This window comes from Ranitomeya imitator, chromosome 4 (genome assembly GCF_032444005.1).
Source record: "Ranitomeya imitator isolate aRanImi1 chromosome 4, aRanImi1.pri, whole genome shotgun sequence".
Classification (NCBI taxonomy): Eukaryota; Metazoa; Chordata; class Amphibia; order Anura; family Dendrobatidae; genus Ranitomeya; species Ranitomeya imitator.
This window is the reverse complement of record NC_091285.1, coordinates 709,557,420-709,582,758: the sequence shown is the minus strand read 5'-3', so window position 1 is coordinate 709,582,758 and position 25,339 is coordinate 709,557,420. Positions and strand designations below refer to the sequence as shown.

The 25,339-nt window shown below is 46.8% G+C and overlaps 1 protein-coding gene across 1 annotated transcript in view; it reads left to right on the top strand.

Moving 5' to 3' along the window:
• Positions 1–25,339, top strand: part of LOC138674861 (olfactory receptor 1500-like) — a 52,811-nt gene that overhangs the window by 2,325 nt on the left and 25,147 nt on the right. The window contains exons 2-3 of the mRNA XM_069762680.1: positions 10,851–10,913; positions 11,101–11,277. Of these exons, the coding sequence (XP_069618781.1) occupies positions 10,851–10,913; positions 11,101–11,277 (240 nt within the window). The remainder of the gene's footprint in view (positions 1–10,850; positions 10,914–11,100; positions 11,278–25,339) is intronic.

Below are 25,339 nucleotides of genomic sequence, written 5' to 3'. Positions count from 1 at the left end.
GCTGGCTTCCTTGCCCGGTACTTGTTCCTCAGGAGCAGCGTCTAATGTGCTGGACTCACGTTCCAGGCGCTCGGATCCTTGGAACCTCTGGCACTACGTCTATCATCAGACCTTGGTGAGTTAGACTCGTATTGGTTAGTGCCAACACCTCTGGTACCACGTTGTGCTCAGCATAGTATTTATCACAGTGCACTTATCCTTCCACTTTTTCCCATCACATGTAGCAGGGACTCAGCGGGGAGTTTATTAATAGGGGCAACTTTTGTATACTCCACCTATTGGTATATAGATTCCTCAGCACAGACATTTCCCTTTAGCGCGGTATCATCCTGTTATACTAACATACCAGCCTTGTTTAGTTACACATAGGTCCTGTAATGTCATCTTTTAGCACAAGCACTTTACATTAATGTGATTTCCAACCCTATTTCCCAGCCAGATAATATTAACAAAAGAAATATATAGAAAAATATGAAAAATAGTCAGACAGAGAAAATGAAAATTGCTAAAAAATGGAATGGCTAACTACTCGGGGCGTAAAAAAAACAAACAAAAAGCCACAATATAGGAGTTCAAAAAAATGTATATATAGATATATCATAAGACAATATATACGAAGTAAGTACAATAAAATATGCCTCTATTATATATTATTGGCAGACAATGGCACAAACAATGTGCACATACTTGGAAGTAATGAATGCCACAAAAATTTAAGAATACATATCTATTACAAAATATAAATAGAAATAATAGCACAAAAGTGGACAAAAATGGGGAGATAAAATATAAAATCTAAATTATACAAAATATTCTGCAACCATCAGAAAAAATAGGACAATGGTGTGCGCATACAATCAGTCCCAAAAAAAAAAAAAAAAAAATATATATATATATATACATATATATATATATATATATATAGTATATAAAATATATAAATAAATAATATACGTATAGTAGACAAAAATCTATCTGAAAATGGGACAATGGGGTATACATATAATCAGTCTCACAAAAAATATATATGTATAAAAATACAACAATATATGTGTAGTGGACACTAATTAATATTCAGTGTAGTGTAAAAAAGCAAAAGTGCATGTGCAATATAAAAATATATATGATAAAAAGAATCAAACAGATAATGACAGTAAAGTCAAAAAGGTGCAAATAACCAAAGTGAGGGTAATATGATATATATACAAATATTTCCTATATCTATACACAATGCGCACACCAAGACTGTACATAAGTTCAAAGATGGTGTATACCTTTAATGACCGACTCTCCAAGTACAGCACACCCCGATGCGCGTTTCGGATAATCCTTCGTCAGGGGGTGGTGTACGATCAGAATCGTTTTTTTTTATATATATAATAGGAGCCGCGGTCAGAGCAAAGGCAGCGTGCCGAAACGCGCGTTGAGGAGGGCGCCTATCCAGGAGACCAGGAGCACATTATACCAATCTGTAAGTTACCATGTAATTCTGATAGTATATAATGACTACTTTATTTTACAGTAACGCTGCTCTCTGGTCACACAGTATATGATGTGGAGAAACTGACACCTGGTGGTGTCTTTTTCATCGCTTGCACTTTACTTATTTCTTCCAATAGGTATTTTCCTTAAAAGGAACGTATATTTTCACATGCACTTTATATTATGATTTTGTCTGAATTTTTGAGCATTACACGTATGATATATTCTCAACATTTTTTGTCTGAAATTTTGAGCACCACATGTCTGATATGTTTTTAATACTATTTTTTGAAATTTTTTCACGTTCAATTATGCTTTCTTAAAGTATAGTCCACGTCTATTTTATGCAAACTGGATATCTGCGCTCTTGTAACAACATACAGATAATTTTTTAAAAAAATATTTTACATTTTTTGATACATTATTGTTCTAAACCTGTTATATTATGAAAATAAAATTAAACATTACTAAGAAAAATTTATTTTGGACATGTTGGTCGGCTTTTTTTTGGTTTTGCTTCTTTTGCTTTTGTGTTTTATTTGAATAAGGTATACATAATAGAATAAGTACAATAATTAATGATGAGCAAACATGCTCGCCACTACTCGGTACTCCCCCGAGTATCCCTATGCTTGCTGTGCTCGGTGAGCACCGAGTATTTACGGGATTGTTCGGCGGGAACTCGGGTCTCCAACTTGCAATTTTGGCATTCTTTAGAGCGCCATTGACAGTGCAGGAATTGTCTGCCATGCACTGTAATGCCGCAGCCATCTTTGTTGTGGTATTACAGTGATTGGCTGGCCGCACAGCGTCATCGGGTCTATAAGAGACCTGGCACCGCCCTGCTCGCCGCATTCTGCTCCGGACTCAGCTGCTGCTGAGATAGGGTCAGAATCGTCCTTGTAATTGTTAGTGTAGGTCTGCAACTGTTCAGTCCTCAACTCCTGAGAAACCAACAGTCCTTTTTAGGGCTAATTCATGGGTCTCGATATTGCAGCGCTAGGCCGGCAGGGCACAGCATATCCACATCAGTGCAAGGCCTGCAGACACTGTATGTGAGTATATAGATCTCACTGCATAAATATAAAGGCTCTATTACTGTCTGCTGCTGCATATTTTATATATACCTAGCTGCAGGTATGCCTAGGATTTTTTTTTGCACCTTATACCTGCTAATTTTATTAGAAAGCATTCCATAGCCCCCTTTTATCTACATTTATTTGCTTGGTAACGCAATACAAGAGCGTGACAATCTAACAATTTTTTAAAAAAAGCAAAAAATTGTCCCAGGCATCACATGAGAGTGCGCAGAAAAAACTGGCCTTTTTTTGGTACTATATAATTTTTTGTAGTGTCTTACAACATTTTTGGACACCATTTTGCTGCCCAAAAAATCTGTAGCTGGTTCAAATATATTTAGTTACAGTTCTTATACTTATCACCGTGATTTGTATCCACACGCATCGCATATCATTGCGCTAAATATCTTACAATTTTAGTAATCCAAATTTTTTTTAGCGTCATAGCCAACTTATTGACACAATTTTGATGGGCCCAAAAAAATCAAGGCCACATTTTGATCAGTCTGTTTTCTCTGACTGACGCCTGGTGTATCTGTGGTGTCAAAATCCTTGCCTTTGTCTACTCAGTTTATAGTTTTTTCAAAAATTAAAAAAATATTTAAAAATGTATACAGTCCGTTATCTCCGCAGACACCTGGTGAATTTGTGATGTCAAAATCTTTGCCTTGCAGGCATACGTTGCATTTTTTTGTCTGCTGGCTTTCGGCTAATCATTATTTTGTGTTTAAAAAAAATGATAAAAGAAAGGCCACACATATAAACGGTCTGTTATCTCCGTCAGACACCTGGATTGTCTGTGGTGTCAAAATCTTTGCTTTGCAGGTATACATTGTTAGGTGTCGAGTTCCCGACTCTGCACAGGGAGAATATCGAACCACCTCCTCTGCGGTCTTCCTTCCTTCTCCAGCTGCAGTGGAGCCTGCTTAGCGGAGATGTTCGTCCCAGCATCTGGCTCAGCCTGATACTGTGTGGATGGTTTTTGCTGCTTTCCAGGGCTCAGCCATTGTAGCCAGTACTGGTCAGTGGCAAGCAGATGTCTCTGGGACTAAGTCCTGCTTTTTCCCTTCTGAGCATGCCCAAGGTAAGAGGTCAGGGGTCACATGCTCAGGTACTGAAGTAGCTTCCACTGGTCCTCTAGAAAGGTCCTAAAAGGTTTGCATGGCCGCACGGCTATGCGCTAGTATCACTTCATGTTATGAGCTTGCTATTTGTTGTCATGCCTGTATGTGGATAGGGTTTGGCTGAAATAAGTCCCTAGAATACCGGCACATCCGGTGAGGAGTTTGTATATAGGTATTAAGGGCTGGCTAATAGCCACTAGAATTCCTGTTCCACCGGAGAGGAGTGTATGTGTGCTTCTCTGTGTGCGTGACCACTGACTGCCATCAGCTCAGCAGTTAGCTGTGTTCCTCTGTGATGCTAACAGGGCACAGTGTGTTCTTTTCAGTGTTGAGGGTGGTTTCACACTTGCGTTTTGTCTGCTGCGTTTTTTCCCTATATTTAACATTGAAAACGCATGCGTTTTTTGTGGTACGCGTTTGGTCGCGTTTTGAAACACATGCATTTTTTTACTGCATGCGTTCATTTTCCAAAATGCAACTTGTTGTTAGGAGTCGAGATTCCTCTGCTGCACAGGGGGAATCTCAATCCGTCTCCGCTGCGGTCTCCCATTCTCCTCCAGCCGCAGTGGACTCTGCTTAACAGGGACGTTGATCCCAGCGTCTCGCTCAGTCTGACTCTGTGCGAAGAATTACTGCTGCTTTTCCTGCTTCTGCCATTGAAGCCAGTGCTGGGCAGCGGCGAGTGGACGTTTCTGGATCTAAGTCCTTATTTGCACACACTGAGCATGCCCAGGGCAAGATCTCCTGTTGGAGATCGAGGGTCACATGCTCAGGTACTGCAGCACTTTCCATTGGTCCTTTTGGCAGGTCCTGAAAGGGCAAAACTTTTGTAGCTGTTTCCTGTGCTGCAGCTATATAAACTGCGCATGACCGCACGGCCATGCGCTAGTATTGTCTTGTAAATATGTGTGTGTGTTGTGAGTGAAAGTCGCTCTTTAAATAACCCTCCCTATTGAATGTCTGTTCGCGGAAGGTGTATGTTTGCTATCTAGCGCCCGACTTATCCAACAGCACGTTACACACATTACAGCTACCAGTTGCTGTGTCCGCCTGTACGGCGCCGTGCGCTTGCTCTGCGCTTTCCTGACCTAAGCCTGGGTGGTTAGTGGCGTTCGTCAGTGCGGCACCACATGCACTCTTGTGCCTTAATATTATTATTTAGTTTCCTTACACACCCAGTTGCGGTGTTGTGCCAGCAAGTGTCTAATCGGACTTCAATCCTAGTTGGGCTTGAGTTCGCTGACTCCTTGCTCGCGCTCTATGTGCGGTACCGCGGTCCTGTGACGCAACAGGATCGCTTCCTTCACGCAGGGTGTAGTTAACCCGTGCGTGTATACTTGTAGTACTGCCATATAGTCCGTCTTACTAGCAGCAGGGTTTTTCCTGCATGGTGGATCTCGGACTGCGAACGCACCTAGTTCCATTTCATCTTGTACTTGGTGCGGTCCGCCAGTCCTTAACAGAATACTAGCGCCAAGGTCTGGCTAGTAAATGATGGACGATCAGCGTTCACAGCGGTACATCCAGCAGCTGGAGGGAAGGTTGGCGGCTTTTGAGCGTTCAACCTCAGCTGTGGATGTCACTGCTGTTGCTGTTCAGGCTGCTAGTGTTGCTGCAGCCACCTTGTCCACTGCCGCTCCTGTCCCGACTCTAACTCGCCTCCCGCTTCCAGAGAAATTCTCTGGTGACAGTAAGTCCTGTAGGGGTTTCGTGAATCAGTGCTCTATCCATCTCGAGCTTCTGGCCTCTCGTTTCCCTACAGAGCGGGCTAAGGTGGGATTTATAGTGTCTCTTCTTTCGGACAGGGCGTTGCAGTGGGCTACGCCGCTATGGGAGCGTAGAGATCATGTGGTGCAGAGTGCTCCGTTGTTTCTGAGCACTCTGAAACAGGTCTTTCTAGGACCTCGTGTCACCCATGATACGGTGCTCCAATAGTTGGCATTGACTCAGGGCTCGTCCTTGGTCAGTCATTTTGCCGTCCACTTCCGCACCTTAGCATCTGAGCTGGAGTGGTCGGATAAAGCCCTCATTCCAATATTTTGGAGGGGGCTGGCTGACCACGTTAAGGACGCCCTGGCCACTAGGGAGATTCCCACCACACTGGAGGAATTAATAACTCTATCCATTCGTATTGATCTCCGTTTCCACGAGCGGAGGTTAGAGCGAGCCCAGTGTAGGCAGAGGTTTCGACTGGCTCCCACCTTCGCCAAACCTTTGGAATCTCCAGACCAGGCTCCTGAGCCCCTTGAGCCTGTGGTAGAGTCACGAGCGGGATCTAAGTCCCGGACCGCTCGTGCACTCCAGATTTGTCATCTTTGCCAACAGTCTGGACATCTTGCCTCCAGATGTCTCCAGCGGTCGAGGAAACGTCAGCGTCTAGTGGTAGTTGGTGGAGGTGCACTAGACACGGCGACATTTGCCTCCAAATTGTCTTTTAAGGGGACAATAACATTGGGCTCATCCTCTCACTCGGTAGAACTCTGCGTGGATTCTGGGGCGGAGGGCAATTTTATGTCTTCAGCCTTCGCCCAGCGTCACGCAATTCCTCTGGTCATGCTATCTCAACCAGTAACGGTACGAGTGGTGAATGGGTCGACACTGCCCGCACAGATTACACATCAAACTATCCCTTTTACTCTGTCCATGTCAACATCTCATCAGGAGATTATATCTCTACTCGTCATTCCTGAGGGAATTGATGAGGTCCTGTTGGGAATACCTTGGTTACGGTACCACTCTCCTCACATCAAGTGGTCCTCAGGCAGAATTCTGGGATGGGGTGAATCTTGTGGGAACAGGTGTCATCGAGAGTGTGTTCAGGTTGCTACTACAGAGGTACCCGCAGATCTTTCCTCTCTCCCCAAGCAATATTGGTCTTATGCAGACGTGTTCTCCAAAAAGGCAGCGGAGACCCTTCCGACCCATCGCCCCTATGACTGTCCTATTGATCTCTTGCCTGGTGCTGAGCCTCCCCGGGGTCGAGTTTATCCATTATCTCTCCCGGAAACGGAGGCAATGTCTCAGTACATTCAAGAGAATCTGGCAAGAGGGTTCATCAGGAAGTCAGTGTCACCTGCTGGGGCAGGGTTCTTTTTCGTGCAGAAGAAGAATGGAGAACTACGTCCATGCATAGACTACAGGGGTCTTAATGCTATCACAGTTAAGAACAAGTACCCTTTGCCTTTGATATCTGAGCTTTTCGATAGGCTTCGGGGAGCTAGAGTGTTTACTAAGCTAGATCTGCGGGGTGCTTACAACCTGATTCGCATCCGTGAGGGGGACGAGTGGAAAACGGCATTTAACACCAGAGATGGGCACTATGAGTATCTGGTGATGCCCTTCGGGCTCTGTAATGCACCTGCCGTTTTCCAAGACTTTGTCAACGACATCTTACGGGATATGCTTTCCACCTCGGTTGTAGTCTATCTGGATGATATTCTCATCTTTATTCCAGATATTGACTCCCACCGGAGAGATGTTGGCAAAGTCTTCGACCTCCTATGGGCAAACTCTCTTTATGCGAAGTTGGAGAAGTGTGTGTTTGAGCAGGAGTCCTTACCTTTCCTGGGCTATATCATCTCCGCCCAGGGATTGGCTATGGATCCTGCTAAACTACAGGCTGTGATGGACTGGCAGGAACCCCATTCTCTTAAAGCGGTGCAGCGCTTTATGGGGTTCATAAACTATTACCGCCAGTTCATTCCCCACTTCTCAACTCTGGTAGCTCCCTTGGTAGCCCTCACCAAGAAGGGAGCAAATCCCAAAGTGTGGTCTGAAGAGGTCTCCAGGGCCTTTTCTTCTACTAAGTCTCATTTTGCTAGCGCTCCCATCCTACATCGTCCCGATGTCAATAAGCCATTTATATTGGAGGTGGATGCCTCTTCCGTTGGTGCTGGAGCAGTCCTCTTCCAAAAGGATGCTCAAGGTCGGAAGCATCCGTGCTTCTTCTTCTCCAAGACCTTCACACCAGCGGAGAGGAATTATTCCATCGGGGACAGGGAGTTGCTAGCGATGAAATTGGCTTTCTCAGAGTGGAGACATCTCTTGGAGGGGGCTCGTTTTCCCTTTCAAGTTTTTACAGACCACAAAAATTTGCTATATTTGCAAACAGCCCAGCGGCTAAATTCTCGCCAGGCCAGATGGTCCTTATTCTTCTCCCGATTCCACTTCACCCTCCATTATCTCGCTGGGGAGAAGAACATTCGAGCTGATGCCCTTTCTCGCTCTGTTGTGTCATCTGAGGAGGAGGAAGGAGAGCCTCGGCTTATTGTTCCTTCTGAGAGCTTGAGAACCGTGGCTCCGGTGTCGCTTGAGTCTGTGCCTCCGGGCAAGACTTTTGTGCCCATAAATTTGCGACCGGAGGTTCTCTCTTGGGCTCATTCCTCCACGGTGGGTGGACACTTTGGGACAAAAAGGGCATCTGAGCTGCTGGCGAGGACGTACTGGTGGACGCATATGCTCCGAGATGTCAGAGATTATGTTCTGGCGTGTGTCTCATGCGCCAAAAATAAGTCTCCTCGACAACGGCCGTCTGGGTTACTCTATCCCTTGCTGGTCGCAGACAGGCCCTGGGAGATGGTCGGGATGGACTTTGTGGTGGGTTTGCCCAAGTCTCGCGGCTGTACCGTCATTTGGGTTGTTACCGATCATTTCTCAAAAATGGTGCATTTGGTGCCGCTCCCACGGTTACCTTCTGCACGGGCCTTGGCAGCGTTGTTCATAAGACACGTCTTCCGCCTAGACGGCATGCCAGACAAAATTGTCAGTGATCGGGGTCCCCAGTTTGCGTCTCGGTTTTGGTGAGAGCTTTGTCGTCTCCTCAGCATTGAGTTAAATCTCTCTTCCGCATATCATCCCGAGACGAATGGGTTGGTGGAGAGGGCCAATCAGACTCTGGTCACATATCTGCGACATTTTGTTTTTGCCAGGCAGGATGACTGGGCATCTTTATTACCATGGGCAGAGTTCGCCCTTAATAACGCTGTAGCTGACTCCACCGGTCAGACTCCTTTCCTCCTTAATTACGGCCAGCATCCGCGGGTTCCTGTGCCTATGCCCGTGTCCTCTGCTGACTCCAGGGTGGCAGACTGGGCAGTGGAGGCACGGGACATTTGGGACCGCACTCAGGATGCCATTCGGGCCTCGAAGGAGAGAACGAGGTCCTCCGCCGATGCACATCGGCGCCCTGCCCCGACCTTTGCTCCTGGCGATTTAGTGTGGCTCTCCGCCCGTAACATCAGGCTGCGTGTAGAGTCCACTAAGTTTGCACCTCGCTACTTGGGTCCCTTCAAGGTCCTCGAACACTTTAATCCTGTGGTCTATCGTTTGGCCCTTCCGCCACGCCTGGGTATCACCGACACCTTTCATGTGTCCCTCTTGAAACCCGTGTATATGTCCTGGTTCTCCGAGTCATCTGCTGGGACATCGGGTTCGTCTACGGACGATTATGAGGTGAACGCTATTTTGGGGTGCAAGGTGGTACGTGGCAAAAATTTTTATTTGGTAGACTGGAAGGGTTATGGCCCCGAGGACAGGTCCTGGGAGCCTGTTGAGCACATTCGGGCCCCGCAGCTCATTGCTGCCTTCGAACGTAGCGAGGCCCAAGGAAGGGGGGGCCATGTTAGGAGTCGAGTTTCCTCTGCTGCACAGGGGGAATCTCGATCCGTCTCCGCTGCGGTCTCCCATTCTCCTCCAGCCGCAGTGGACTCTGCTCAACAGGGACGTCGATCACAGCGACTCGCTCAGTCTGACTCTGTGAGAAGAGTTACTGCTGCTTTTCCTGCTTCTGCCATTGAAGCCAGTGCTGGGCAGCGGCGAATGGACGTTTCTGGATCTAAGTCCTTATTTGCACACACTGAGAATGCCCAGGGCAAGATCTCCTGTTGGAGATCGAGGGTCACATGCTCAGGTACTGCAGCACATCCCATTGGTCCTTTTGGCAGGTCCTGAAAGGGCAAAACTTTTGTAGCTGTTTCCTGTGCTGCAGCTATATAAACTGCGCATGACCCCACGGCCATGCGCTAGTATTGTCTTGTGAATATGTGTGTGTTGTGAGTGAAAGTCGCTCTTTAAATAACCCTCCCTATTGAATGTCTGTTCGCGGAAGGTGTATGTTTGCTATCTAGCGCCCGACTTATCCAACAGCATGTTACACACATTACAGCTACCAGTTGCTGTGTCCGCCTGTACGGCGCCGTGCGCTTGCTCTGCGCTTTCCTGACCCAAGCCTGGGTGGTTAGTGGCGTTCGTCTGTGCGGCACCGCACGCACTCTTGTGCCTTAATATTATTATTAGTTTCCTTACACACCCAGTTGCGGTGTTGTGTCAGCAAGTGTCTAATCGGACTTCAATCCTAGTTGGGCTTGAGTTCGCGGACTCCTTGCTCGCGCTCTATGTGCGGTACCGCGGTCCTGTGACGCAACAGGATCACTTCCTTCACGCAGGGTGTAGTTAACCCGTGCGTGTATACTTGTAGTACCGCCATATAGTCCGTCTTACTAGCAGCAGGGTTTTTCCTGCACGGTGGACCTCGGACTGCGAACGCACCTAGTTCCATTTCATCTTGTACTTGGTGCGTTCCGCCAGTCCTTAACACTTGTAGTATTTTTGAGGGGTGTTTTTTGGACACAAAAAAACGCATACGTTTTCATGCGGTTTTTTTTGGACCAAAAATGCATTGGCGTCAATGGGGACGCATGCGTTTTTTTGTGCATGCGTTTGCATGTGTTTTTTTGACGCATGCGTTTTTTTTAACAAAGGTTGAATAGACTGTAGATAAGGCTGTCTAGACACTGATAAGCCTCCCCCATAGCAGCAGGGTTATAAAAGAAAGGTTGGGGGAAGTTTCTGGTCACTTCTCATCAGACTCCAAAGAAGACAAGACCCTGCTCGGATGCATTGGTGGACAAGACCCTGAGCAATGTGAGTATATCCTAGCCAATGCATTTATTTTTAATTTATTGGATCTACATGTCCTAATTTCTTCTTTTTTTTTTTTCAACATGCATCAGAATGTCTTCTGCGGAGTCTTCATCTGATGAGGAGTTTGAGCCACGTCAGTCAGAAGTGGATCACGTCAGTGAGGTTAGTTTTTTGTCCTTCAGCTTGGTAAGTATTGACTGTCACATCGACACATGAGACAATTTGATTTTTTTTTTTTTTATAGAGCACTTCAACTGAGGGACAGACGGAGCAGCGAAGTCAAGGTCCCGTGGGAATACGTCAGCGGGTATGTATACAAGGCAGACTGTCCTCATTGTAATATTCTTGAATCTTCCTTTCTGTACCCTTGATTTTCTTTTAATTTTTCTTTTATGATCCTTTTCTTAAAGTTGACTTTCATATTCCTGCCCTTTCTCATCTTCTTTTTTCCCAATGTGATTGAGCAACCTTATATGATTTTCTTTAACGTTTAGGTTTCACAACAGAACGACGACCGGATTGATAATGATCTCCTGATCACTCTGGTCCAGGAGCGAGTCCCGTTGTGGGACGGCCGGGATCCACAGCACGTCATCAATAGTATGCTACGTCGTTTGTGGAGTGAGGTGGCCCAAGCGTTGTGGGATGGCTGGGAGAATGCCCCGCCACGGGTCCGTAATGCATTTGGTAAGTATTGCACTGCAGTGTGAAGCAGCAGAGACCTTGGCCGGGCTCTCTTGACTGTGTGTGATGAAAGAAACTTTTTGGAGTTTCTGTCATCACACACAGTCAAGAGAGCACGGCCAAAAGTACTTTTTCTGACCATTATATGTTTTTGTTATTTCACAGTGGACAAAATAAGAACACTTTGGCGTTCCATGAAGGACCGCTTCAACAAGGACCTGCGTGCAGAGAAGAGTGCAGCTAGTGGTTCCGGAGCAAGGCACCGGCTCTACAAATATCACCGTGTGCTGGCCTTTTAAAGACCGGTCCTTCTCATGAGAACGTAAGTATTTCTCACATGCTTCCGGTTGTATTGCATTGACATAATCTGTAATTTTAAATTCCACAGGATGTACCGTCTTGCTATATTTTGGTATTAGTTTTCTGTGTTCTTTTTTCACAGCACACACTGCACGACTGTCGCACCAGGTTCTGGAGCGGTCCTTCAGCCGGCAGCCATGGACCCGTCTCAGCCATCCAGCAGCGCAGCACCAGGTGGGTCTTCCACACTCACTGGAGACCAGGGGGCTGGCCCATCAGGTCTTCCCCTTTCGCAGTCCTCTTTCGCTGCACCCATTTTTGCGGGCTCATCCCGGCAGCGACAGAGGGCTTCGGATAGGTCCCTCATGCCCGAGTTTTTGCACTTGAGCTCGGTTTTACACGAAGCTATCAAGGCTTTAGGTGACAGAATGGATGTGTCCCATAACCTCTTAGATTACCGCATCCAGGATGTCGCCAAAAGCGTTGATCAAGTGAAAGCCGACCTCCAGAAGCCAGTTCATCATTTTTTTAATCAAATCCAGCAGGGCATGTCGGAACACCGTAGCCCTGATCTCCAGCTGAGTGTGATGCAGGCCTGCAATGTTGCTTTTGTGCAGGCTATGCAGCAGAGTCAGAGTCGTAATGTGGCGGCATATCCAACTGTGCCGTCACTGTCACTATTAAGCACCATTCCTACCTCTGCTGCATACCACTGCACGGCCACCTCTATTCCCTCAACAGGTGTACTCCACTACAGCGCCAACACGATGACGAGTGCTGTTGGACATCCCACCGCCACCACCGTGACAACCGCTGCTCCGGCTTGGACCTCCTCCGCTGACACCACGATGACGCAGGACCCTGGCGTGGCTTATCGGACCGGCCCACCCCCGATGCAGCAGGACCGAGGCCTGGCATATCGGACCGCCCCCCCCCCCCCATTGCAGCAGGACCGAGGCATTGCTTTCCGGGCAGGACACCCCCCGATGCAGCAGGACCAAGGCCAGGCGTATAGGACGGCCCACCCCCCATGCAGCAGGACCCAGGCATGGCGTATCGCACCGGGCCCCCCATGATGCAGCAGAACCAAGCCATACCTTTCCGGGCAGGACCCCCCTCCCCGATGCAGCAGGACCCTGCCACGGCTTTATGTTCCCCCCCACCAGCAATGCAGCAGGACACTGGTATGGGCTTTGTTTCCCCCCCACAACGATGCACCAGGACCCTGGGAGGGTTTTATGTCCCCCCCAATGGGGCACCAGGACCCTGGCAGGGTTTTATGTCCCCCCCCAACAAGGCACCAGGATCCTGGGAGGGTTTTAGTTTTCCCCCCCCAACGAGGCACCAGGACCCAGGCGGGACTTTATCTTTCCCCCCACTACAATGGTGTTGGACTCAGACGTTGCCGAGCGCTCCACAATGGAGACGGACTGTGTTATTGTGGAGCCGGGTCCTGACGTGTCTCCAGCCCACTCTCTACAACCTAGCCCAAGAAGACATCCCCCAACCAGGAAAACCCAAAGGAAAACCGGCAAAACTCATAAAAAACAAAAAACTCTGATTATTCCTCCCCCATCACCTACCGATGTGTCTCAATTTTCTGTTGTGTCTCACCCTTCCAGTGTGTCTCAAGCCCCTCATGTTTTAAGCCCCATCCCTGAACTTCCAGACCCTTCCAGTTTTCTTGCCCCTTCTCCTGCCACCTCTGCCTCCTCCACGGTGAGCCAGGCTTCAGTTCTGAACACCCCCCGCTTACGTCACTCAACCCCAAGCCGGTGCGGTACAACCCGTCGTGGTACAAAAAAATAAATTTGTTTGTGTTTACTCAATAAAAAAAAAGTTTATTTGCAACAATTATGCTTGGTTTATTGTGTCTTTCACCGCTCTCAATACACACCAATAAAGTTCGCCACACACTTATTCTTTTGGCCAAAACATATCTCCAGTAGTATAAAATACAAGACAACATCAATATGTGTTTCTTTAGTATACAGATATGAGTTTATGAGTTGGCCAAAAAAATAGTTATTTCCATACTCTTATTTTTGTACCTAGTGTAGTGTCACTGTACAAAGAGAAAATGGTGGAAATCAAGTTCAGTACTCAACTGAACCGGTCAGATGTCAAAATAGACACCTGACCTATTTAGTTGATTACTGCCTTGTATATTCACCATATTCTATATAGCACATTATGTGACAATTGGTTGACAAACTGATGTGACAATGGTTGTCACAGGATACATATCTATGCTCACCTGGCCAGGTGTAAGAAATTGTGAATTCATGATCATGTATACAGGTCCTTCTCAAAAAATTAGCATATAGTGTTAAATTTCATTATTTACCATAATGTAATGATTACAATTAAACTTTCATATATTATAGATTCATTATCCACCAACTGAAATTTGTCAGGTCTTTTATTGTTTTAATACTGATGATTTTGGCATACAACTCCTGATAACCCAAAAAACCTGTCTCAATAAATTAGCATATTTCACCCATCCAATCAAATAAAAGTGTTTTTTAATAACAAACAAAAAAACCAACAAATAATAATGTTCAGTTATGCACTCAATACTTGGTCGGGAATCCTCTGGCAGAAATGACTGCTTCAATGCGGCGTGGCATGGAGGCAATCAGCCCGTGACACTGCTGAGATGTTATGGAGGCCCAGGATGCTTCAATAGCGGCCTTAAGCTCAACCAGAGTGTTGGGTCTTGCGTCTCTCAACTTTCTCTTCACAATATCCCACAGATTCTCTATGGGGTTCAGGTCAGGAGAGTTGGCAGGCCAATTGAGCACAGTAATACCATGGTCAGTAAACCATTTACCAGTGGTTTTGGCACTGTGAGCAGGTGCCAGGTCGTGCTGAAAAAATGAAATCTTCATCTCCATAAAGCATTTCAGCCGATGGAAGCATGAAGTGCTCCAAAATCTCCTGATAGCTAGCTGCATTGACCCTGCCCTTGATGAAACACAGTGGACCAACACCAGCAGCTGACATGGCACCCCACACCATCACTGACTGTGGGTACTTGACACTGGACTTCAGGCATTTTGGCATTTCCTTCTCCCCAGTCTTCCTCCAGACTCTGGCACCTTGATTTCCGAACCTTCTACACGAGACAGTAAATCCCGGAAAGATTCTTGAGACATTCTCGTGTAATCCTGGAATTTCTCCGGGTTGGCATTCAGCTCCGCATAGAGCGTGTGATATGCTCCACGGGTCTCACGCACTTCAATGATGGGGTGCCTCCAAAAACGCCAACGCTGTCTCCTTCTCCATCTTTGGCGGTTTCGGTCTTGCTCCCAAGCAAAAACACAGGCAAGGAAAATCTTGAAGCTGAACTCCAGTTTGAAATAAAAGTTCTCCATTGAAAGATCCATCATGACACCGGAAACAGTAGAAAGCTCTGAAATTTTCTGTACCCCTAGGGTCTATATATTGAGAGCCAATCATATACGCCCTCTCTATTCCCATTGGTTGTGTCTGGTAACCTTTTTTTTTTCATTTTTTTTTTTTTTGAAAAATGCTCAAAAAACGCAAACGCATTCAAAAACGCATGTAAACGCGTGTAAACGCTGCGTTTACACGTGTTTACATGTGTTTTTGCACCATGCGTTTTTTTTTAAAAACGCATGCGTTCAAAAACGCAAGTGTGAAACCAGCCTAAAGTAACAGAGATAACTTATACCGCTATATAGTGCTGTCATCATCTAGCAGCAGTTTCCCTCCTGCACGGTGGACCCCGGGCTGCGAATTCACCAATTATAACTTCTATATTTTCTTGGTGTTTTCCGCAAGTCCTTAGATAATACTAGCGCCAGGGTCTGGCTAGAAAATAGCAGACAATCAGCATCTACAACGGTACATTCAGCAGCTGGAGGGTAGGTTGGGGGCTCTTGAACGCACAACCTTAGCTGTGGATGTTACCGCAGTCGCTGTTCAGGCTGCAAGTGTAGCTGCAGCCAGTTTGTCCTCTGCCACTCCTGCTCCGACTTTATCCCATCTCCTGCTACCAGACAAGTTTGCTTGTGACAGTAAGCTATGACGGGGCTTTGTGAGCCAGTGCACCATACATCTAGAGCTTCTGGCTGCACGTTTTCCTACGGAATGGGCTAAGGTGGGATTTATCATATCCCTTTTATCGGGCAGGGCGTTGGAGTGGGCAATGCTGCTGTGGGAGCGTGATGATCGTGTGGTGCAGAGTGCTCCTCTCTTCCTGGACGCTCTGAGGCAGGTCTTTTTGGGACCTCGTGTCACCCACGATACCGCGCTCGAATTGTTGGCAATAGCTCAGGGTTCGTCCATGGTCAGCCAGTTCGCCGTCCAATTCCAGACTCTGGTCTCAGAGCTGGAGTGGAAGGATATAGGCCTTATTTTGGTGGTCTGGAAAGGACTGGCAGACCATGTAAAGGACACCTTAGCCATCAGGGAGATTTCTGCCACACTGGAGGAGCTCATTACAATCTCTACCAGCATCAACCTCCTTTTTAATGAGTGGAGGTTAGAGTGGACCCATTGTTGGCAGAAGTTCCGGTACCTTCGCCAGCCCTCTGGAATCTCCTGTTCAGGCGTCCGACGCCCATGAGGCCATGGAGGTTTCTCGAGCAGGACCTATGTCCCGGGCGGCTCGAGTACCCGTGGCTTGTAATATTTGCCAACAGTTAGGACATTATGCCAATAAATGTCCTCAGCGGTCGGGAAAGGATCGTGTCTAGTAACCATTGGAGGACGTTCACTAGACACAGTGGCATTTTCCTCCAAGTTGTCCTTTATACCCCTTAATCCCATATGACATACTATCCAGTCGAGGTGACCTGGAACTTAATTCCCAGTGATGGGATAGTACGTCATATGCAATCGGCCGTGCTCACGGGGAAGTGCGGCCGATTGCGGCCGGGTGTCAGCTGACTATTGCAGCTGACATCCAGCACTACGTGCCAGGAATGGTCAAGGACCAATCCTGGCACAATAAACCCCCAAAACACTGTGATCAAACATGATAGCAGTGTTCCGGGGGCATAGGGAAGCGTTGCGCAGGGAGGGGGCTCCCTGCGTGTTTCCCTGAGACCCTTGGTACAAGGCGATATGCTCACCTTGTACCAAGCGTCTCCTCACTGCAGGCCCCAGATCCAAAATGGCCACCGGGCTACTTCCGGGTCCTGCAGGGAGGTGACTTACAAGCGCCTGCTCAGAGCAGGCGCTGGTAAGCCTGCAGCCCTGCTTGTCAGATCGTTGATCTGACACAGTGCTGTGCAAAGTGTCAGATCAGCGATCTGACCCTATAGTGTGATGTCCTCCCCTGGGACAATGTTATAAAGTTAAAAAAAAAAACAAATTTAGATGTGTAAAAAAAATCCATAAATATAATTTAAAAATTCCTAAATAAAAAAAATATATATTGTTCCCATAAATTCATTTTTTATTTAAATAATAAAAAAAAGTAAAAGTACACATATTTAGTATTGCCATGCCCATAAAGTCCCCACCTATAAAATTGTCCCACTAGCTAACCCCTCCAGTGAAGGCCGTAAAAAAAAAAAACTAGGCAATAAACAATGCTTTATTATCATACCTCAGAACAAAAAGTGGAATAACAAGCGATCCAAAAGATGGATATAAATAACCATGATACCGCTGAAAACGTCATCTTGTCCAGCAAAAAATGAGCCTCCATACAACATCATCAGCAAAAAAATAAAAAAAGTTACAGTCCTCGGAATAAAGCGATGCAAAAATAATTATTTTTTCTAGAAAATAGTTTTTATTGTATAAAAGCGCCAAAACATAAAAAAAATAAATGAGGTATCGGTGTAATCATACTGACCCGAAGAATAAAACTGCTTTATCAATTTTACCAAATGTGGAACAGTATAAACGTCCCCCCCCCAAAAAAAGAAACTCATGAATAGATTGATTTTGGTAATTCTGCCGCACAAAAATCGGAATAAAAAGCAATCAAATAATGTCACGTGCTCGAAAATGATACCAATAAAAACGTCAACTCGTCCTGCAAAAAACAAGACCTCACATCACTTTGTGGACAAAAATATGGAAAAATTATAGCTCTCAAAATGTGGAAAAAACAATTTTTTGCAATAAACAGCGTCTTTTAGTGTGTGACAGCTGCCAATCACAAAAATCCGCTAAAATACCGCTATAAATAGTAAATCAAATATCCCTTCATCACCCCCTTAGTTAGGGAAAAATAATAAAATTTAAAAAATGTACTTATTTCCATTTTCCCAATAGTGTTAGTGTTAGGGCTAGAGCTAGGGTTAGGGCTAGGGTTAGGGCTAGGGCTAGGGTTAGGGCTAGGGTTAGGGCTAGGGTTAGGGCTAGGGTTAGGGCTAGGGTTATGGTTAGGGCTAGGGCTAGAACTATGGTTAGGGTTAGGGCTAGGGTTAGGGCTAGGGCTAGGGTTAGGGTTAGGGATGGGGCTAGGGTTGGGGCTAGTGTTGGGGCTAGGGTTATGGCTACAGTTAGGGTTAAGTTTGGGGCTAAAGTTAGGGTTAGGGCTACTGTTAGGGCTGGGGCTAAAGTTAGGGTTAGGGTTATGGCTAAAGTTTGTGTTAAGGTTGGGGCTAAAGTTAGGGATAAGGCTACAGTTAGGGTTGGGGTTAGGGTTGAGCGAAACGGATCAGACAAATTGAAAAATTGCCGACTTTCGGCAAAGTCGGGTTTCGTGAAACCTGACCCGATCCTAGTGTGGGATCAGCCATGAGGTCGGCGATCAGCGCGCCAAAGTCGCGTTTCGTATGATGTTTTCAGCGCCATTTCTCATCCAATGAAGGAGGACGCAGAGTGTGGGCAGCATGATGACATAGGTCTCGGTCCCCACCATCTTAGAGAAGGGCATGACAGTGATTGGCTTGCTTTCTGCGGTGTCACAGGGGCTATAAAGGGACGTGCACGCCGACCGCCATCTTACTTCTGCCGATCTTAGCATAGGGAGAGGTTGCTGCAGCTGCATCAGAAGAAGGGATATAGTTAGGGAGGGAGATTAACCCTGAAACTGCTTGTGCTGTAGCGATTTCAACTGTCCAACACCACCTTTTCTTTGCAGGGACAGTGGAATTTATATTTTTGTGCATCAGCTCTGTAGCTTATTAGGCTGCCCTATAAGGCTCCCTGATAGCTGCATTGCTGTTTGTATGCCGCTGTGCAAACCAACTGCTTTTTTAAAAGCAAAAATCCTGTTGCTCCTTTCTGCACAGTTCTCTTGTTTATTTGTCCACACTTCTGTGTGCAGCAGTCCTTTTTATTGCTGCCATACTTGTCCTGAGATCATTGTAGGGAGATTTAAATTGTAGTACAGTCCTTGTATTTTTTTATATATCTTCCAGCCACGTTCTGCCACTTACATTGTGTAGTGTAATACACTGGGCCTGAGTTTTGTTGCAGTCTCCCCCCCAAAAAAGGGAAATTTATATTGGCACTAAGTGGATCTACGTCACAGTTCTGTTAGTTTGTCATACATCTTCCAGCCAAATTCTGCCACTTACATTGTGTAATGTAATACACTGGGCCTGAGTTTTGGTGCAGTCCCCCCCCAAAAGGGAGATTTAAATTCTCCACAAGTTTATATACACCTTCTACCTTGTTTCACAGTACCATATATCGGTTTTTGTTTTGGTTAGACTTTTCCAAAAATGAGGAAGTATGGTGGAAGAGGCCGTGGGCGGTCGTTGCCAGCTGGTACTGATGGTGGTGGTGGAGCATCTAGTGGTAGTGGGAAAAGTAAAATAGCACCAAAGGCTGGAGGTGTTGAGGCAGCGTCATCATCTGGCTACACAAGGCCTCGAAGGCTCCCTTATCTGGGAGTAGGAAAAGAGATATTAAAGCCGGAGCAGCAGGAAAAAGTTTTGGCTTTCCTTGCTGACTCAGCCTCTAGCTCTTTTGCCTCCTCTTCAGAAGCTCTTTACACATACCGTGCCTGGGTTAGAGAGGGAAATTGTTAAAAGCCCATTACAAGATGAATCGGACATGGAATGCACAGATGCACAGCTACAGCTAGATTATTATGCTGTTCCATTGACTCAGATCACTACATTGCCCTCGCAGTGTACTGAGCCCGAATCTGACCCTGATGAGACTATGGTGCCCCGTCACGAACGCTAAAGCACCTTACACGGTGACACAGAGGAAGGTGCACATGACATTGAAGAGGAGGTGATAGATGATCCAGTTGTTGACCCAGATTGGCAGCCATTGGGGGAAGAGGGTGCCGCTGCCAGTAGCTCGAAAGCTGAGGAGGATAATCCCCAGCAGCCATCTACATCGCAACAGCTTTCATCTGGCAGGCCCATAGCTGTCCAAAAATGTTTGTCAAAACCAAAACCAGTTTTAGGACAGCGTGGCCATCCGGTGAAAGTAGCACAGCGTGCAATGCATGAAAAGGTGTTCCATAGTAGGAAGAGTGCAGTGTGGGGATTTTTAAACCAAGATCCAAATGATCAGTGCAAAGTTATCTGTAAGAAGTGCTCAAAGACCTTTAGCAGAGGGAAGAATCTTCTAAATTTCAATACAACGTGCATGCGTAGACATTTAACCAGCATGCACTTGCAAGCCTGGACTAACTACTAAACGTCCAGTACCATTGGTGCACCTGCTCAGAATGAAGGTAGTCAGCAATGCTACATTGCTTCCCTCACAGTAAGCCCACCGGTTAGGACACCACCATCAGCAAATGTGGAGGTATCGTTGCAAGGCCAAAGCAGTCAGGGAATCACAAGGTTCTTGGTAGGAAACACTGTAGGTAGGTCAACATCAAGAATACCATCACCAATCCACTCACAATCTGCCATGTCCACCACCACCCCGTTAGTTCCACCATATGCAGCTCTCCAGTCCTGCTCACCCTACAAGAGACTCTCATTAGGAAAAGAATGTAGTCATCCTGTCATCTGCGTACACAGGGTTTGAACACCCACATTGCTAGACTAATCTCATTAGAGATGATGCCCTACCGGTTGGTTGAAAGCGAAGCTTTCAAAGCCCTGATGGGCTACGCAGTACCACGCTACGAGCTACCCAGTCGACACTTCTTTGCGAGAAAAGCCATCCCAGCCCTCCAACAGCATGTAAAAGACCGCATTGTCCATGTACTGAGGCAATCAGTCAGTAGAAAGATGCACCTGACAACAGATGCATAGACCAGTAGGCATGGCCAGGGACGTTACGTGTCCATCACGGCGCACTGGGTGAATGTGGTGGATTCAGGGTCCACATGGGACAGCCATAGTGGGACAGATCTGCCTAGCCCACGGTCTAGGAAACAGTTGGCTGTAGGCATTTGCCACCCCTCCTCCTCCAGAAGTGAAAGCTTGTCCACAGAGCGCAGTCGCACAACCACACCATCCGCAGCTGCCAGTGTTGAACACGAGGTGTCCCATTATGGAACAGCTAGGGGTAAGCCCCAGCAGGCTGTGCTACAAATGAAGTGTTTGGGCGACAGACACACCGCGGAAGTACTGGCCGAGTACTTGCAGCAAGAAACTCAGTCATGGCTGGGCAGTGTACATCTTGAGGCAGGCAAGGTAGTCAGTGACAACGGAAGGAATGTTATGGCTGCCATAGCCCTTTCAGAACTGAAACACATTCCTTGCCTGGCTCACACCTTGAACCTGGTGGTGCAGTGCTTCCTGAAAAATTGTCCGGAGTTACCAGCCCTGCTCCTGAAGGTGCGAAGACTTTGCTCATACATCCGCCGGTCACCCGTACACTCCAGCCGTATGCTGAACCATCAGCGGTCTTTGAATCTTCCCCAGCACCGCCTAATAATCGACGTTGCAACAAGGTGGAACTCCCCACTGCACATGCTTCAGAGGCTGTGCGAACAGAAGCATGCTGTCATTTATTTGTGGGAGGATACCCATACACGGGCAGGCAGTTGAATGGCAGACATGGAGTTGTCAGGTGTGCAGTGGTGGAAGCTCCAAGACCTCTGTCAAGTACTTCAGTGTTTTGAGGAATGCACACGGCTGGTTAGTGCAGACGACGCCATCATAAGCATGAGCATCCCACTAATGTGTCTGCTGATGCAAAGTTTGATGCACATCAAAGAGCAGGCGTCTGCAGCCGAGGAGGAGGGAAGCCTTGATGACAGTCAGCCATTGTCTGGTCAGGGAACTCTCCTGGATGAGGTGGTGGATGAAAAGGAGGAGGAGGATGATGGGGATGAATATTTATGGGAGGAGGATGCTTCTCAGGGGGCAATAGAAACTGGTGGCGTTGCAAGGTCAAGTACAGGGTTTTTGCAGGCCGCAAGTGATGTTGATTTGCAAGAAAGTGCTCCTCAACCCAGCACAAGCAGTGAAATGACACCTGGAACATTGGCCCACATGGCTGATTATGCCTTGCGTATCCTAAAAAGGGACCCCCGCATTATCAAAATGATGACCGAAGACGATTACTGGTTGGCATGCCTCCTGGATCCACGATATAAAGGAAAATAACAAAATATCATGCCACATGAGAACCTTGAGCAAATATAGGCTACCAAACCAGAAACTCTTGTAGACCGTTTGTTTCAGGCATTCCCAGCACACAGCGGTAGTGATGGTTCTCACACGAGCTTTAGGGGGCAACATGGCAAAGGTATTAGAGGTGCACAAATCAGAAGTGGCGTTGGACAGAGGGGTTTTCTGACCAGGTTGTGGAGTGATTTTGCAATGACCACAGACAGGACAGGTACTGCTGCATCAATTCAAAGTGACAAGAGACAGCATTTGTCCAGTATGGTTACCAACTATTTTTCCTCCCTTATCGATGTTCTCCCTCACAGGTCATTCCCCTTTGATTACTGGGCATCTAAAAACACCTGGCCTGAATTAGCAGAATATGCATTATAGGAGCTCGCTTGCCCAGCTGCTATTGTCCTATCAGAAAGAGTCTTCAGTGCTGCCGTTTCAGTACTGACCAATAAAAGGACACGTCTGGCTACCCAGAATGTTGATGATCTAACCTTCATTAAAATGAACCAATCTTGGATTTCAAATTATTTTTCCCCACCTTCCCCTGCTGACACGTAGCTTGCCTGAAAAATGTCTTGCTTTTGGTTGCCTCTTACTGACTGCTCCAATTCCGCCATTTGCAGCTGCTGAATGTCCACCATAGGTCATTTTTATACCTCCCTAAATGGGCTGACTCCCCCGGACTGGTACAGGGTCCCTCATAGTACAATGAAGTGTCTCTGATGGTGGTGGTGCACAACCAACGTCAGACACACCATCGTAATATGAGGGGCCCTGTGCCAGTACCGCTGCCCACGAGAGTGTTCCCCCCAGCTCAAACTGTGTTCTACCACTTGCAATACTTACCTCTCCCTTCTCCACCACTGTGTAGTCTGTGCTATTAAATCCTTCAATGGCACTGCCAATACAAATGTGTTGAAATGATAGATGATAGTAAAAATATACAGGGGCCCTGGCCTCCATTTAGACCAGTTAATACTTTGCACCAACTACCACTGTCTGCTACTCAGCAGAGGAGCCCACCCCTGTACCTCGCTATGCCACCAGTTTATTTATGAACATTTTTTGGCTGACATTTAGCCCACTTTGTTATTTTGGCCTACTAACTGTGTCAGCCACTTATTACAGTTGTCCTCCACTGAACAAAGCTATGCCACCTGTGTACTTGTGTTAACAATTTTGAACTGCATTTAGCCTACTTACTTACTTGGGCCTAGTAAATGTGTGAGCCTCTCATTACAGTTGTCCTCCTCCGCTGGACAAAGCTATGCCGCCTGTGTACTCCTCTTACCAATTTTGAACTGCATTTAGCCTACTTATTTACTTGGGCCTAGTAACTGCCTGAGCCTCTCATTACAGTTGTCCTCCACTGAACAAAGCTATGCCGCCTGTTTAGTTATGTTACCAATTTAGCCTACTTTATTATTTATTTGGGCTTATATCTGTGTTTCCTCCTCATCCTGCCCATTGCCCAGCCACTGCTAGATGAGTCTGCTGCTACATTGACCAAGACCACTACATTCCCCTTGCACTCTACACAGCGAGAATCTGACCCTGCTGAAAGTCAGGTTCCCCTTCCCGCATACTATTCCACCTTACACGGGGACAAAGAGGAAGGTGCAGATGAAAGTGCAGGTTCCTTCATCAGGCGGGGGGGGCATACTCGTTGGCACTGGCACAGGGCCCCTCAAAGTACGCAAAAGTGTCTCTGGCAGTGGGAGGCGCTGTCCGCGGTCAAACACACCAAACACACCGCCGTACTATGAGGGGCCCTGTGCCACTGCAAACTAGTGGGCCCCCCCTGCTTGCTCAGGATCACAGCACTTGCAAAGTTGAAATACTTACCTCTCCCTGCTCCACCGCCGTGATGTATTCCGCGTTTCCTGGGCCCACGAAAATCTTGAGCCAGCCCTACCCCCCCACAACTTTAGCCAAATGACCCCCTGTTTTTAAAGCCTAACTATTATTATAAAGTAAATTAAGATTGACCAGCTTCAGTAATACGAATTGATGTTTTTGGCATTAAAATGGGCACTGTAGGTGTTTTCCTGCCCTCCACTCACTGCCGACTTTGATTCCCCATTGACTTGCATTGGGTTTCGTGTTTCGGTCGGCCCCCGACTTTTCGCAATAATTGTCCGATTTCACCCTACCCGACTTTTGAGAAAGTCGGGTTTCGCGAAACCTGACTCGATCCTAAAAAAGTAAGTCGCTCAACTCTAGTTGGGGCTAAAGTTAGGGTTAGGGTTGGGGTTAATGTAAGGTTTAGGGCTACAGTTAGGTTTGGGGCTAAAGTTCGGGTTTGGATTACATTTACAGTTGGGATTAGGGTTAAGGGTGTGTTAGGGTTAGGGTTGTGGTTAGGGTTATGTTTGGGATTAGGGTTAGGGGTGTGTTGGGGTTAGGGGTGTGGTTGGGATTAGGGGTGTGGTTAGGATTAGGGGTGTGCTTGGGTTAGGGTTTCATTTAGAATTGGGGGGTTTCCACTGTTTAGGCACATCAGGGCTCTCCAAACGCGACATGGCGTCTGATCTCAATTCCAGCCAATTCTGAGTAGAAAAAGTAAAACAGTGCTCCTTCCCTAACGAGCTCTCTGGTGCGCCCGAACAGGGGTTTACCCCAACATATGGGGTATCAGCGTACTCAGGACAAATTGTTCAACAACGTTTGGGGACCAATTTCTCTTGTTACCCTTGGGAAAATAAACATTTGGGGGGCTAAAAAACATTTTTTTGTGGGAAAAATAGATTTTTTTTTTTCACGGCTCTGCGTTAAAAACTGTAGTGAAACACTTGGGGGTTCAAAGCTCTCACAACACATCTAGATAAGTTCCTTAGGGAGTCTACTTTCCAAAATGGTGTCACTTGGTCCAATTTCTTCTATTACCCTTGGGAAAATAAAAAATTGGGAACGAAAAATCATTTTTGTGAAATAATGTGTGTTGTGAATTCTGTGGCAGAGCTCCCTCCTGTGGTCACAAGTGGTACTTCGGCTGGTTCTCTCTGTGAGCTTCTGTTGGTGGAGGAAAGTGGTACTGCGGCTTCTGAGTTTCCTTCCTCAGGTGATGTGGTGAAGTCGTTAGGTGCTGCTCTATTTAACTCCACCTAGTGCTTTGATCCTGGCCTCCAGTCAATGTTCTAGTATTGGACCTGTTTCCTCCTGGATCGTTCCTGTGGCCTGCTGCTCTGCATAGCTAAGTTCCTCTTTGCTATTTGTTTGCTGTTTTTTTCTGTCCAGCTTGTCAATTTGTTTTTTTCTGCTTGCT